The sequence below is a fragment of the Camelus dromedarius genome, chromosome 10, assembly GCF_036321535.1.
Source record: "Camelus dromedarius isolate mCamDro1 chromosome 10, mCamDro1.pat, whole genome shotgun sequence".
Taxonomy (NCBI): Eukaryota; Metazoa; Chordata; class Mammalia; order Artiodactyla; family Camelidae; genus Camelus; species Camelus dromedarius.
In genome coordinates, this window is record NC_087445.1 from 547786 (window position 1) to 563727 (window position 15942).

General features: G+C 38.9%; 2 protein-coding genes across 4 annotated transcripts in view; one reads left to right on the top strand and one right to left on the bottom strand.

Annotated features, from left to right (window-relative positions):
* CENPP (centromere protein P) overlaps window positions 1-15942 on the top strand; it is a 219109-nt gene that overhangs the window by 137264 nt on the left and 65903 nt on the right. The window lies entirely within an intron of this gene.
* The window catches only part of ECM2 (extracellular matrix protein 2), a 37198-nt gene continuing 21998 nt past the window's right edge, over window positions 743-15942 (bottom strand). For both annotated transcript variants that reach the window (XM_010974825.3, XM_010974827.3), the window contains exons 6-10: window positions 14594-14729; window positions 9162-9319; window positions 6882-7021; window positions 5147-5473; window positions 743-1908 (exon numbers count right to left, since the gene is read on the bottom strand). In XM_010974825.3, coding sequence (XP_010973127.3) covers window positions 1743-1908; window positions 5147-5473; window positions 6882-7021; window positions 9162-9319; window positions 14594-14729 — 927 coding nt within the window. In that variant the 3' untranslated portion in view covers window positions 743-1742. The remainder of the gene's footprint in view (window positions 1909-5146; window positions 5474-6881; window positions 7022-9161; window positions 9320-14593; window positions 14730-15942) is intronic.

Below are 15942 nucleotides of genomic sequence, written 5' to 3' on the forward strand. Positions count from 1 at the left end.
TTGTTTACTGCTTAGGTGGCCTTAAACCATTTATGTCAATACATTTATATTCACATAGAATAATTGCACAAGTGTTCTTGTTAAACGAATGAATAACCATATCTTCTTGTTTTTATCTGTCTCTTTCATCCAATGTGGCCAATTTAAATTAGTAATGCCCTACATTCCTAAACTGGTTATAAATCTCAACTTTTTGTTCTATAAGATTTTATCTCAGATCTTAGCTACTTGACTTAAGTCTTTGACCCTTGATTCTAACAGTCTTTATCATATTATTGTTCATTTTGTAATCTCAAGAGCCTAGATATTGAGAAAGGGGGCTTAGAAATAACATTAGCTCAAATGGGATAAACCAAACTTCTGTGTCTTTAAAGTTGCCCAGGAAATAATCAACTTTGGTTGAATATGCTGATTGGTATCAATTTTGTATGAAAGTTTGGTAATAATAAGTATACTCACCATGCACATCACACTTCCCAGATGCTTTTCATTCTTCTCTATTTCTCAAGACAGCCCTATGAAGTGGGGCTAGAAGGTTCTGAGGTTGGCGAGAGAACTATTAAAAGATTAAATAACTGAAGTTTGAAAAACTAGTGTAACCTGCTTAAGGAGGCCAAGACTAGAACTTAAGTTCCCAGTCTGGTGTATTTTCAAGATACAAAACTGAGAGTAACAAGAAAAGTCAACATAGTTTCCATATGTATCTTTTACAAATTATTTTAGAAATAGAGATAAAAGAGCATTACTTAATGAAAATTTTAATATATATGGTTTTGGTAGGGTCTAGTACATAGTGATTAGCTTTCTGTTAAATTGAATTGAGTAAAAGGATACATTTGAGCAAATTAGGGCAAAGAAAACAGGTGCTAACAATGACTAGGGGAGCAAACATTTTCAAAAATGTATGCATTAGGTTTACATTTACAAGATTTAGTCCAAAATAATTAACTTATACTTTACACAAATTCTACTGCTTTCCATAAAATCTTTTGATCTTCAGCAAAGAATAATGAGGGTGATCTTAAAATACCGTTAAACCTTTTAGACTTACAGAAAAATTACAAAATCATATAGAATTCACATGTACCCTTCTCCCAGCTTCCCCTAATCTTAATAACTACACACTTAACCACAGTACAGTTCTCAAAACCAGGAAGTTAACTTTATAGTGGTGTTTTTAATTCCACACATGTAATTAATGGAAGGAACTAAAGCTAAGCCAATAATTATGTTTATTTATACCACTAATTGTATCATAGTGTCTTACAGAAAATCAATAAATTATTGTTTTAACAGTAGAATAATAAACAGAGCACTAATTCATAAATTCCACCAATTTTTTTTGTTCCTGTCATTCGCTTCTTTGTCTTGAACCATAACATAGTTTTCAAAAGGACTTAGGGAGTTCTTAACGAATAACAATACTCAGATCTGTTGTAAAGGATGTGCTTATTTTGTTCTAAATTCTTCTAGTCTAGCTCAGCAGTGCACAACATCCTATTCTCATGAGAAAACTTTGTAATGACATGGCTTCTTTCTAAAATGTGGAACTGAACCTTCACTGAAACTGCTATATGACTAAACCTTATAGATATGTTTTTGGTTGTTCTGTGGGTTAGCAAATCGGGTTGACTAACGTGATACTGAGTATAACATGACATTATGTCTCTCTTATTGATGAGAAATGGCTACTGAAACAGATACATGAGTATAATTTATAAATGACAAAGAAAAATTTGGAATTACTTGATATTTTGTGGTTTAAGGACAATACTTGAATATGATCTTATGCATGAAAATGCATAGGATGATATTTCTCTTGTTTTAATATAGTTGTTTTCAAGATGAAGATGTTCCAGGGTTGACTCATCGTCTTCAGCATTGCAGATTTGTTCTGGAAGAATATTCCTAAGGGAAAATAGACACATACAAGTCACAAGTGATCCAAGTAATACTCTACCTTCATAATTGAGGAGTTAAGTTTTACATTTGTTTAAAATACTTTTGTTTTTAAAATAAAGTTGGATCCTTTCCTTATTCACCAGAAAAAAAATTTCAAAAACATCAAAGATCTGCATGTGAAAAAATGAAGAAGAAATAGCAGAATAAAGCATGGTCATACCCTGAGAGTGAGGGAAAATCTTACTATTTATGCCTCAAAAACCAGAAGCACTAGAAGAAAAGATTAATAAATTGACTACAGTTTTTTTTTTAATGCAGTTAGGAGACAAATTGCAAGCTAAAAGAGTGTTTGCAACATATATCACAGATAAAGGGCTACTATACAAAGACCTAAAAAGCTGGAAGGAGAGGGAAATGAGAAAAAAGAGATACCTGGGTACCAGCTTAGAGAAGAGAAAATGAAATGACATGTAAACATAAAAAGATGCTTAATTTCTTCATAATAAGGAAAATATAAATTGAAATGATACTGGTACCACTCTCGTCAGATTTGCACCCCCCTCCAAAAAAAACCCATAAGTTCATTAACATGTTCTGGCGATGAGGCTGTGTAGGATCAAACATCACTGAAGAGAATTAAAAACAGTGCAGCCCCCTGGATAGGAATTTGGCAGTATCTAGCAAAATTACGTATGCATTTTATACTTTTCACCCAGAACTTCTAGGGATTTATCCCAAAGTTAGAGTGGAAAAAATACAAAATGACATTCGAACACAGTTACACGTTGTGGCATTATTTATAATATAAAAGAATAGAAACAGTCAAATGTCAGTCAGTAGGGAACAGGTTGAATAAATTGTCTCCATAGTGGAATACTATTCACTTGTAAAAAGGAATGAGGAAATTCTGTATATTACTGATATAGAGTGATATCCAGGATATACTGATAATTTTAAAAAGTAAAGAATAGAAAAAATATACACGAGAGAGGGAGAGAAAAATCCTTCTGTGTAATAATTCGTATAATAATTGTGAGGGGGTGGAGAATCTGAATGTGTGTATATGTATGTATGCTTATATTAAAAAAAATTGGGAGGATAAATGGAAAATTAATTTAAAAATTTAACCTATAGGGAAGGATGGAATATGGTATAAGGGACAGGCATAGCAAAGTAATATTAATTAAATAGTAAACAGCAATTCCTAAAAACCAAAACAAATTAAAGACTTCTCTGAATATTAAGTTGTTGACATATTGTTACAGAGAAAATCGCTGTATTTAAGTCATGCATCCTTCATGGAACATATTCTGAAGACAAATATAGCTACCAAAAATATTATACACTAAAACACTTTTGTTGTTTGTTGTAATATGGTATTATCATTTTGAAACTATTATTTATATACTATAAGATAATAAACAAGTTATTGCTGGGAGTCTAGATTTTCAGTGTAAGAAAAACAAGTTTAAAACAAAAGGACTTCTCTATAATGTTAAAACTGGGTTAGGAACATTGGTATGAACTCTTTCTTTACAAAATACGTGTTTTCTGGCAGTGCACTAAAAACCCTTGAAACAGTACATATTTGAAAGGAGCATGGCTGGTGCCCAGACTGGGGCCTCTGAATACTGCTCCCCAGTGAGACGAGCTAGAACTCTTTGGAAGAAGGCTGGCTTGGGTCTGTAGTGGGGAATATAAAAGTGAGCCATCCAGGAGGCCTCTCCGAGGACATAGGAGCCAGTTCAAAGGGCTGCCATTGGCCAAAGATGGAACAGTTTAAGAAAGATAATTGGCAATTGATTGAAACATTCTTAATATATAAAGTCATAAATTCATATTGGTTCTCCAGAGAAAAAGTCAAAAACAAAATAATAAGCAAAAATATTTAGGCACCAACTTTTTTTCTTTTCCTGAGACAACAACTATGAAAATTTTAATTTATTTTAGTCTTTTTCATTCATGTTTAATGCATATATATATTTTTTCCAGTTTTATAAAGATGAAATTGATGTAACATTGTATTAGTTTAAAGTGTGTACAACAGAATTATTCAATATATGTGTATATTGTTGAAATGAAGGCCACCATAAGTTTACTTAACATACATCACCTCACATAGTTACAAATTTGTAACCAACTTCTTACTCTGATGGGCAATTTAAAGGAAAAGAACTGAGCATTTATCCTACCTTTCAGAATAACAAAGTTGCCCTGTTTGATAAGCAAAAATTCTTTCCAGAGGACTTCCAGCTAACAAATGTGGAAAGAATGATGCAAATAGAAAGTCACCATTTGTTAACAGCTTCAGGCAACATCATCCGTGAGTGAAGAAATCATTGGTGCAGTGGAGGAGAAAGGTTGTAATGGAGGTTATCAGGCCATGACCTCCTTAATCCCACCAGAAGTGGGACAAACATTGTATGCCTGTCGATGCAGTGAAATAAGAAGTGTATAGCACGGCCTATGAAGTATTTTAGCCAAATAAGTTTGACTCTGAATCTTACAAAGCCTTCCCCACCCCCACCTCTTCCCCTCAAAACCCTTGACTCTGTCTGTGTTTTGGTTTTTAGGAGTTTATGTTTGGAATTTTAGAGATAAGTAGAAGAGGAAAGGGGGTGTAATCCTCAAGGGCAGGGCCACAGAGCTCAGGGATCTGCCTCCCTCTTTGGCTGCACAAACAAAGCGTTCTAGATTAATTCTTGAGATATTCATACTTTCTAGGCAGAGGTGATGACTCAGTCGGCAGATGGAACACACACAGAACAGTGTGTCCCCAGAAGTGAGGCTAGCTGAGTCTCAATAAATTTATTCAGAATTTTGTCTTCAGAATATCTAGATAGAAGCCATTTAAGTTTTAGCATATACTTAGCTTTTTTGCTCTAGTGATTGGATTGTTTGAAATTATATATGGAGTTAGGAACAGCACCATAGTCTACTGCCCTGAAGCCTCCCTTGGACAAGTCTTTTAAGGTTTTAGAGATTATGTAATCATACTCTGCTTTTTCAGTTTTTGACTATGGAAGTTTGCAAACATACACAAAAGTAGAGAAAAATACAATGAATCCTTATGTACCTATGATCACCCAGCTTCAACAATCATTATCATTCACCAATCTCGTTTAATGCAACCTCTTGTCACTTTTTTTCCCCTTAAATTCCAGACATCATGTCATGGTTGTTCAGTCATCTGTTTTGTCACGCACAGCAATTTAAATGGATACTTGAAAAAGCCTGATTTTACCGTATCTTGTTGTTGTTCAATCTCAGAAAATGTAGTGCTTTCATTTCTTGTACCCCAGGTGGTATAGATTTTAATTCATTATGATCGAGAAACAGCTCTCGCAGAGAATGGTAAGCCCCGTAGAAGGAGACTTGGTCTATGCCGTCATCCACAAGTTTGTTGAATGACAAGTACAGGTATTCCAGGCCTGGCTCCATGTGGCCAAACACGTAGCCAGGGATACGCTCGATCTGGTTGCCGATGAGCACAAGGTGCAGCAGGGACTTGGGCAGATAGGAGGGGACATGGTAGAGCTTGTTGTAGGAGAGGTCAATCGACTCTAGATTTCTGCAGCAAAGAAAAGAGTAAACGTGGTGGGAACATCAGGGCAGTGACTCTTGGCTCCAGGTTTTGAGAGGCCAGTCAGGATGCTCGCCCATTCTCCCGCCAGCCCTCAGTGTGCAGTAATGACTCCCAGTGCAGGTGTGGCTCTGTGTGGTCTGGCTGCGTGGCTGGTCACTTTTACCTGGGTACCACACAGCTGCTCGAGTTCCATTAGAGAGGAGCACCAGAGCTCAGAGAGAAAAACTCATATCCCGGGGGTAATGGTGAGGCCCAAAGAGTTCCCCCAGATATCTGAATCAGAAGTCAAGTACACAAAATTTTTTTTAAAAATTAAAAAAATTTTAAAAAGAAAAAAAGAAATGAAGTCCACAGTCCTAGCTAACATCAAACTGCCTATCTCTAAAACCATCTCTGGTTCCAGCAAGGAAGTAGCCGTGTTGAGGGTTTTTGCATTCTTGTACCACATTTGATCTGATGACTTGGGACCTGGGAGTCGGGATGAGAATGAGGGATCGAGAAAAGGTGGTTAATTGGCCAGAAGATCTGGGAGATGTGGTGAGCTGCCTGGCTTTTCTCAGAAGTCTCACCTGTGGCTTCTGCCCTCCGCATGAAGACTTTTCACCTGATGAAGACTCAGTTGCCCTGCCACTGCCACATTCTGCTGAACCTAATGGGCCCTCAAGGCCCCTTTTCATCTCCCTCTGTCCTGCTTCTGAAAGATGCTCGTCCCCACCGTGCCACTCAGATCACTCGTTCCCTTCCCACATGACTCCAGATCTGCTCTGGTGCACCTTCTGCCCAGGCTTGACCCGCTTCCCTCTCCGTCCTGATGAGAAAGGCCCCCCACACTTTCCCCTTCACTGAGGGCTACAGCCTGGGGCCATTGATTCCTCTCCAGAAAGATGGGCTCTGCTTTCTGCCTCTGCTATCAGGTCACACACTCTTTGGTCTACTTAGTAAGACGAGATAGAGAAATAGTTTGCAGGAATGAAGACAGTGTGGTATGGGACAGTGAAGCATAGTGGGTGCTTCGACCTAATGTTGAGGGAGGAGAAGGAAGAAGAGGGCAGCTCCCTTCCTTACGGTGGGTAGGGGATTGCCTTGGTTAAACTTCATGACTGCCTGGGGAGTCAGCAGAGCGTGAGCAGCACAGTGATCAGACGGCAGGCCCCGCTGCTTGCTCAGCACTTGGACGTGGTAGGATGTATACAGCAGCGGTGGCCATGGCCATGGTAATATCAGTCATACCATGAATGGTTTGAACTCCATGCATGAAGCCAAGCTGTAGGTGAGAGGAGGTTCCCTAAGAAAGGATGCTGTCACCTCCTTCACTTGGCCATGTTTATACCCTGTTGAGTAATGGCAAAAGGAAGAAATCATCTAACAAAGTCAGATTGTACCATATACTTACTCTTGATTTATCCAGGCTAAAGGAGCAATTCTGTTTTCTTCAATTTTATTATAACGTAGTACAATGACATTGATTTTTCTGGTGTGATTAAAACAAATTTCAGTTATTTCTTCAATTTGGTTATTTTCTAGGTATAGTTCCTATAATTAAGAGAGGAGACCATTATTTTTCTTCATACTAATTGGTAAATATACTTAATTTCACAGAGATTAAAATCAGCCCATTCTCACTAGTGTTATCTAGAGTCTGACTGTTCTTCCCAAGTGAGTTCAATCTTTTGTTGTCAGATTTTCTAACTAATTATTAAAATAAAATGTACTGTCATGGAAGTAAGTGGATTTTATTTAATTATTTTTCACCTTAAAATGATGCAAGACATAGGATGCCATAATAATTATATAAAGCTTTCTAATTTACAAAACTTATTCACATAAGTTATTTCATTTGGGCTTCAAAACCCTCAAAAATGAGTAGAAATTAATCCCCCTTTAGCATTGGAGAAACTCAGGCCTGGAGAGATGGCAGAGTGTTTCCATGGTTACCCAGCTAACACATGAGTGAAACTCCTGCTGGCTGGGCCCAGCTCTAGTTCAGTCTGCTTCCTATCAGGCCATGCTGTCTGTAATTTTTTGGGGCTCACATTTTTTAGACTTGCTATTTTATAATTACTTTAATTAAAAGCTCATTAACAGCCTTTATTTAACATCTGGGTGAAGTTTGCTAGAAATACTAGTAAGTTTTCAACAGCTTTCTATCTTCAAGTTACATTCATTTGGCATTACAAGGGATTGCTCACTCAGGGATCTTGCTGGAGTTCAGAAGTAGCATCGGTATCTATATTCACAGTAACTTCCTATTCCTATTGTACTAATTTCCCCCTCTTTGTCATGTAATTTTGGTATTTGTTGGAAATGAGTGCAGTGTTCCTTTAGCTTTTGACTTGTACCTTCATACGTATTTAGGGGTGAAGTTTCTAAACTTGGTTGTGTGTTAGAATCACTTGTGAGCTTTTTAAAGTATAAATTCCAACCTAAATGAACTGTTAGAGCACACTCGTTCATACACTGAAACTGTAGCTAGGAAGCCGTGCACCAGAAGGATTCAGAGCACATGAACCTGCATGGACGGTGCCCCCCGTGCTAGTGAGAGGGTCTTTGGAAAGAGAAACCGGGGATGGAAGGGTTAGACATGGAATATAGACACATTGTCCTTTTGTATTATTCAAGTGTTGTGTGTGTGTGTGTGTGTGTGTGTTTTACTGTGTGCATACCTTATCTATTTAAAAATTTAATTAAAAGAAATCATAAATTGTTGATTCCAAACAATCTGATTTAGCATGTCTGGGATAGGTCCAGGAATTTTTATTTCTTTAGAATTCCAATGATTCTGACATAAAGCTAGGTCATGGATCTTTACAATTTTGCTAAATTCTAAAGGTCAATATTAATCTGCAAATAGAAGGAAGAAGCAGCATGGTGGCTGTGGTGGCAGCCGTATCGGATCGAGATTGATGGCCCTCACTTGGGTCACTGGGTCCACCGCCTTGGGGAGCTTCGTCCTGCTGTTTGATTGTTTATGTGGCAGAAACAGAGCTCAGAGGAGGTGTCAGCTGGATCTGCCAGCATCCCTGTTGTTAATGCAGGAAGTCAGAGTGTACACTCAGCACTGAAGGCCCCACAGAGTGCTCCCTTAGTTAAGTGTGTTCCTTGTCACAGTAAGGGAGTCCACACAACTGGGCAGCAGGGACTGCCTCCAGAGGGGATGGAGACAGGACAGCACTTGGGCCCTTGATGGGAGCTGGTCAAAACTAGTAAGCTGGTGCGGCGCCAGGGTGGGGTGGTGCCGGCGCAGTCAGCAGCCTTCTCTGCAGATCATGTCCATCCTTACAGGGTCACTGCTAGTCCATGTGGGACTCTGGGTGGAGCAGACTGGGATGAACATCACAGTTCCAGTTTGGGACAGTTTAAACTACCTTGCAAATCAAGATGCTTTCTGCAGGTTGTAGTTCCTGTTTGAATTCTTAGTTAATCTTTCCTGTTCTCTCCCCAAGAGCTGTCAGCAGAACCAAGTTTCACTTTATCAAGATTCTCTACTAGTAGTTATAATTTTGATTCATAATCTTGTATGAAAACAGTGCTCAAATTATATAGTAAATTCTGTATGTAACACCACAACTGTTGAGTTTAATATGCATCACAATAATCTTTTAACATACGTTGTTTGTTTTGTTGTAGTGTGCTGTATTTAAAGTGTAAAACATTACAAGGAAGATATTGGTACCTCAATAGAAGCAGGAAGACCCTGTGGTATAATTCTAAATTTATTTCTTCCCAGACGCAGGTAGGACAGGCTCTTCAAAGGTTTGAAAGCTAAAGAATTGACATTGGCTTCACTGAGATTGTTTCCTTCCATTTCTAAGGTGACCAATTGATTTAAGTCTATAAAAAATTAAATTATTGGGATATTAGGATAATTAAAAAACATGTAATCTCCATAGCCTTTCAAAATGTCACGTGAAACGTTCAGCTTATTCGAAGGGCTGACGCTGTAGCTGCTTTCTTCGTATCCCCCACAGAACCTTTTCCCCAAGACTTTGTACATCCCAGATGCTCGTTTCAGCCAGGACTCAATGCAGAATGCATGGTTCAGGAGGGGCAGGCATGTAGAGGAATCATTGTGCTGTATGGTGGAAGGTTGTAACCCCCATACGAAGATCAAAAATACCACACACAGAAGAAGAATTGTAGGCAAGTATCACTGATGAACATAGATGCAAAAAGCCTCAACAAAATATTAGCAAGCCAAATTCAACAACACATTAAAAGAGGTATCATTATCTCACACCAGTCAGAATGGCCATCATCAAAAAGTCTACAAATGGTAAACACTGGAGAAGGTGTGGAGAAAAGGGAACCCTCCTGTACTATTGCTGGGAGTGTAAATTGGTGCAGCCACTATGGAGAACTGCATGGAGGTTCCCTAAAAAACTAAAAATAGAGTTACCATATGATCCAGCAGTCCCACTCCTGGGCAGATATTCAGAGGAAACTAATCAAAAAGTTACATGCACCCCAGTGTTCATAGCAGCACTATTTACAATAGCCAAGACAAGGAAGCAACTGAAGTGTTCATCAACAGATGACTGGATAAAGAAGTTGTCATATATTTATACAAGGAAATATTACTTGGCCATAAAAAGAATGAAATAATGCCATTTGCAGCAACATGGATGGACCTAGAGATTATCATACTCAGTAAAAATAAGTCAGACAGAGGAAGACAAATATCATATGATATCACTTATATGTGGAATCTAAAAAACGATACAAATGTACTTATTTACAAGGCAGAAACAGACCCACAAACATAGAAAACAAGCTTATGGTTACCAGAGGGGAAAGGTGGTGGGAAAGGATAAATTAGGAGCTTGGTTTTAACAGATTTCACACTAGTGAAACAGATAAATGGCAAGGTATTACTATATAGCACAAGGAAATGTATTCAATATCTTGTAATAACCTATAATGGAAAGGAATATATGTGTGTGTATTTATACAAATAACTGAATCACTTTGCTATATACCAGAAACGAACACAACATTGTAAATCAACTATACTTCAAATAGATAAATAAATAAATGAATAAATGCAAGACAATACAATACATTAAAAGGATCATACACTATGATCAAGTGGGATTTTCCCCCGGGATGCAAGGATGACTTAATATCCACAAATAAATCAGTGTGATACACCACATTAACAAACTGAAGAATAAAGGTCTTATGATTATCTCAGTAAATGCTGAAAAAGCTTTTGACAAAATTCAGCATCCATTTATGATAAAAACTCTCAATAAAGTGGGTGTAGAGGGAACGTACCTCAACATGTATGACAGACCTACAATCAATATCTTAAGTAATGGTAAAGAAATGGGCATTTCCTCTAAAATCAGAAAGAAGACAAGGATGCCCAATCTCACTACTTTTATTCAACACAGACTTGGAAGCCGTAGCCACAGCAATCAGATCAGGAAAAGAAATGAAAGGATTCCAAGCCGGAAAGGAAGAAGTAAAACTGTTTGTAGACGACATGACTATATAAAGAATCCTAAAGACTGGCACCAAAAACTGTTAGAACTAGTACATGAATTGAGTAAAGTTGCAGGATACAAAGTTAATATACAGAAATCTGTTGAGTTTCTATACAATCAGAAAGAGAAATTAAGGTAACGGTCCCATTTCCAATTGCACCAAAAAGAATAAAATACCTAGGAATAAATCTAGACAAGGAGGTAAGAGACTTGTACTCAGAAAACTTTACGACACTGATGAAAAAAATTAAAGACAACACAAACAAATGGAAAGATACCATGTGCACGAGCTGGAAGAATTAATACTGTTAAAATGGCCATACTCCCTAAGGCAATCTACAGATTCAGTGCAATCCTTATCAAAGTACCAATGGCATTTTTCACAGAACTGGGACAAATAATTCTAAAATTTGTATGGAAACATAAAAGACCCTAAATAGCCAAAACAACCTTGAGAAAGAAGAACAAAGCTGGAAATACCATACTCCCTGGCTTCAAACTAAACGACAAATCCACAGTAATTGAAATGGTGTGGTCCTGGCACAAAAACAGCCCCACAGATCAATGGAACAGAATAGAGAGCCCAGAAATAAACCCAGGCACTTACGGTCAATTAATCTGTGACAGAGGGAGGCAAGATTGTACAGTGGGTAAAAAGGAAAGTCTGTATAAGGAACAGAAGCCAGAGGAGGGAAGGGGTGGGCCGGGTCACCCCACAGAGGCAGCAGTGGCCAAGCAGGGACTTTGAACACACGTGAGAAGTAGAAGGTTGTAGAAGGTCATGTGGAATACTTGCAAAGACAGATAGATATGAAATGGCAGCATAATCAGGGACGTATGAGAAATATGATGCAACGAGGGGTTCCTTTTTGCAGGACACAGAAAGAGCACTCTTTGCCTGGCAAACCTTCAGTCTCGAACAGCAGTGAATTCCCATCTCAGTGTTCATTTTCTGGCAAAGAATACAGCCAGATGGACATTTTTGAAAGGAGAATGATCACAAATCCTCCACGCATTCGGACTGAGCTACCAAGAAAGGCCTTTATACAAACAATTTTTTTCTAAACTGTTTCTACCAGCCTCAAGAGTGCTCCAAATCAACTGAAAACTGCAAGGGGGATGGACAGCTCAACAGTGATGATGGATACCCAGAGGCATCTGAGTCAAACATTCAGGGAGTAACTTTGGAGCCTGTTCAGTGGCCAAGGTTTCCAGGATGGGGGTGTTTTCATTTTCAACTCAGGTCATGGGTATTGCAGCGAAATGCTCTGTGCAACTCAGTTCCTGCTCTTAGGCATATCAGTGAGGCAAGGCACAGTCGAAGCATGAACACAAGACAGTACCATCAGGAGTGCAGATCATAGATTGTAGAAGGTGACAAGGGGGAGACGGCAGTGTGGACTTGAGTGGTGTGGAAGTGTGAGTGGGGCTACATTCCCATGATGGATGAACGTAGAACTGGGAGGATGAGGCAGCCAGGTGAACACATGGAAGTACGAACCCACGTGGTGTGCTCAGAGTGGGAAAGAGACCCGCTGTGGAGCGGCCCACCCACAGGTGGGGATGAGGGTTGCTGAGAGGGGCCGAGGCGGGCTGTGCAGGGCCTCTGTGCACAGGATGGCCTGGCTTTCCTTCTCTAGGCAGCAGGAAGCCTCTGGACAGAGAACAGTGTGACAAAACAATCTGGTGGGGGTATTTAAGATCAGCTAAAGGGTGAAGAGACAGGAAGTATGAGGCCAATTAGTAAACTATGATAAGTGGTTCTACTTCCTCATATAAACAAAACTTTTTTTTTAGGGCTTGATAGCTCATTTCTTTCTTTTTCTCCAAAACTCTTTAATCTCCAAAGCTAAAACTGTTCCAGCATGTTTATCTTGTACATAGTTGAGGTTTTGGAATGTAATAGAAGTTTTTTAGAGAAAGATAGATATTAGAGGTACACTAATGGTCATTATGTGATCTCACAAGAGATAGAAACATAACACACAACACAAATGAATGATACTAAGCATTACTTTACAGTTATTCTCTGGCTTATGTGTATTATGTATGTGTAAGAACCATACACGGTATGTATGCTCAGACTGTGGCGGTGCGAGAGGGAGCAAGCCGGGAGGCCACTTCACCCTGGACCACAGTCAACCCTCTGGGAATATGGAAATTTTTTCAGGAAGGCGAAGTGCGTGTGGAGAAGCAGTTGCAGTAATGCGTGAGAGCACCTTCCAAGTAAGGACTTAGCGCGCGTCATTTTGAGAACACAGCCAGAAGGACCATCTCACGTGTGGTACATACTCAGCCCAACACCTTTTCTAAACTAGGTGCTCCTTTGGCCTGTTTCACCTAGCACTTAGAAATCCAGCTCTCTGATATCTTACCATATGACAGAAGCCCTTCACAATTTGTGTTTATTGATGTTTTTTCATGTGTATTGTGAAATCCATCTGGAAATGGAGTATTTCCATAACTCTATAAGCCTCAGAGTTGGCAATTCTCATTATTGTTTTTTTCCCATCGCCAGAAGTGGTATGTTGCTATGAAGTTTTTGGAAGAATGAAAGGAAATAATTTAATTGTTTTCCTTTCAAGGCTAGAGTTATCAACATCCATATAAATATATTTCAAATCAAATAAGCAAATAATGTTGAGCACTATACCTCAAGAGCTACACTAGTTTTAGGAAGATAAAAAGAAAAATTAGGCAGTCTTTATCTTAAAGAAGCATATAATCTAACCAAGGACATTAGCTAAAATTCATAAAAAGTTAAATATAATGCTGCCTCTTTTATACAGAGTTTATAATATGACAACTTCAGTTATCCAGCTCAGTCCAGAAACAGTCATAAGAAGAGTCAGTTCCAGTTGTATCAATGTGCAGAATGTGGGACACCCTCACTGAAGCCCATCCGTGGGAAAGCCAGGCTGTCATGGCAACCAAACACCCACGCACATCATTTGCCCTGCTCTGTGGGATTCATGTGCCTCACTGACACACAAGTACCAGAACTGCCAGGGCAACTCTCGAGAACAAGACTGTCAACGCCAAAGTGACTGCCATAGACGTCGTGTGCTCAAGTTTATGCACTGTGATTGCAGGACAGCCCCTCAGCCTCGCATGGGGTGCCCATTTACTTATCTTTATACATGAGTCTCGTGTGCCAACACAGGACAAATTAAGACAGCAAAACATGTGCAGGCAGTGGGAGTTGTGGGTTGGGTGCGTTGAGCATCTAAGGTATGTTCATGGTGCTGTGTTACCACCACCAGCAACCACCAAAAACACCGGTACAGACACAGCCCTGGAACACATGGCTGTATGGGGGATGTTAGTGTCACTCTTAGGATATTACGGGTTTGTAATTCAGTTATTATATTTGGAATGATGAAAACCTGAAATCATTGAAAATTTATAGAATACTTTTTAAAGACAATGGGCAGTTTAATGTACATTTTAAAAAGTTTTCACCAGCCAGTAGCTAAAATAAGTTTTATCAACTTAAATAGTAACATGACCTGAAAAACTTTACTAGCTATTTATTTAGCAATAATTGCAAGTAAAATTTCCACACAACTACAAAAGAAAGATTATAAAGACACATATCATAAAGCCAAGTGTTAAATACCTGATAAACTTCCTTCATCGATAACCTGAAGTTTGTTCTCATTGATTTTAAGTTCTTCTAATGTAGGTGGTAGCTCTGATGGAATTGCAACCAAGTTGTTCCCATCCATACTCAGGCGCATTAAATTCTTTAGATGCTTAAAAGGCAAATCTCAAAATTACGTTTTTATCTTGTCACAGATATACGGTCACATGTCTCATTTAACGATCAGTTTGCAGTACCAAAGTCTCACAAAGAACCTGCACTTACTCAGGATTGGAAAGAATCTCCATATTCTTCCTGCTAGGTTGATGTTGGTCCTATTAATAGCATTTATTCCCTGGTATTCCCAGTAACCTACATTTGATGATTTTGCATCACGCTCGCCCATATTTTTATTGCGGTTTTAGTAAGCAAGAGAAAGGTCCTATCACCGCTGGATGGTCATACTTTCCTAGACTTCAGGTTTTCACTTCTCAGCAGCAGACGCAAAGTAAATTAAATCATACAACCATCTCCTAGTAATAGATGCTAACAAGACGGCAATTTGAATCCTTTCCATGTATTTGTAAACCTGTGTTTCTATCTATACTAAGTAGAAACAGAGTCATAAAATAGCACCAATTGTTGTAATTCTTCAAATATAAATGCTGTGAAAATCACAAACTATTTCTATATGGTACCCAAATAGTTTTGACTGTTTGGAGAGTGCATTTCCACATTTGTGGCAACATGCTTGTTGGCCAGACTAGCCTGCACTGCCAACGTTGCCGAATGATTTACTTCAGTGGTGCTGAGTCAGTTTGGAAATGGGACAGAGAATCCCAAAACAAGAAAAGGAGGTTATTTCCTACAGTGTCCCCATTTTGTTTTATCAAATACAAGAAATGCACAAGTCCCAGCCGCTGTTTTATCAGGAGGACAGCTAGCATGGGGCAAGACTCCAGTCTTTGACACGAACGTGGACACCAGGTGTCTGGAGTTCTCTCATCTATAGCCCAGAATCTAAATGAGAACCGGGAACTCAGCTTGTAAGAGGCCAGTGATTTGTCCAAAGAGTGGGCAGAGGACCATCCAAGGGGATGAAGTTTGACCTCCTGGAATGGAGTGTATTTCACTTGGGCTTCTTTAAGCGTACACATTTATGAGTATTTATTTACATACACAAACCCCTCCTTTCTTACTTCTGCCTTTGTTTCTCTGAAAGTCCTTGATACCTTCTTTTCTCCCTCTTAGAAGAAAATTTTAGTTAAGTATGAGTCTTCCAAAGGTTTATTCTATGCTATTTCCCGTCTTCCCCCTTTCCCCAACCTATCCCCGTGTTAATTTTCATCTGATCCCATTTGTTTTTCCCAAACCCTCTCCTGATG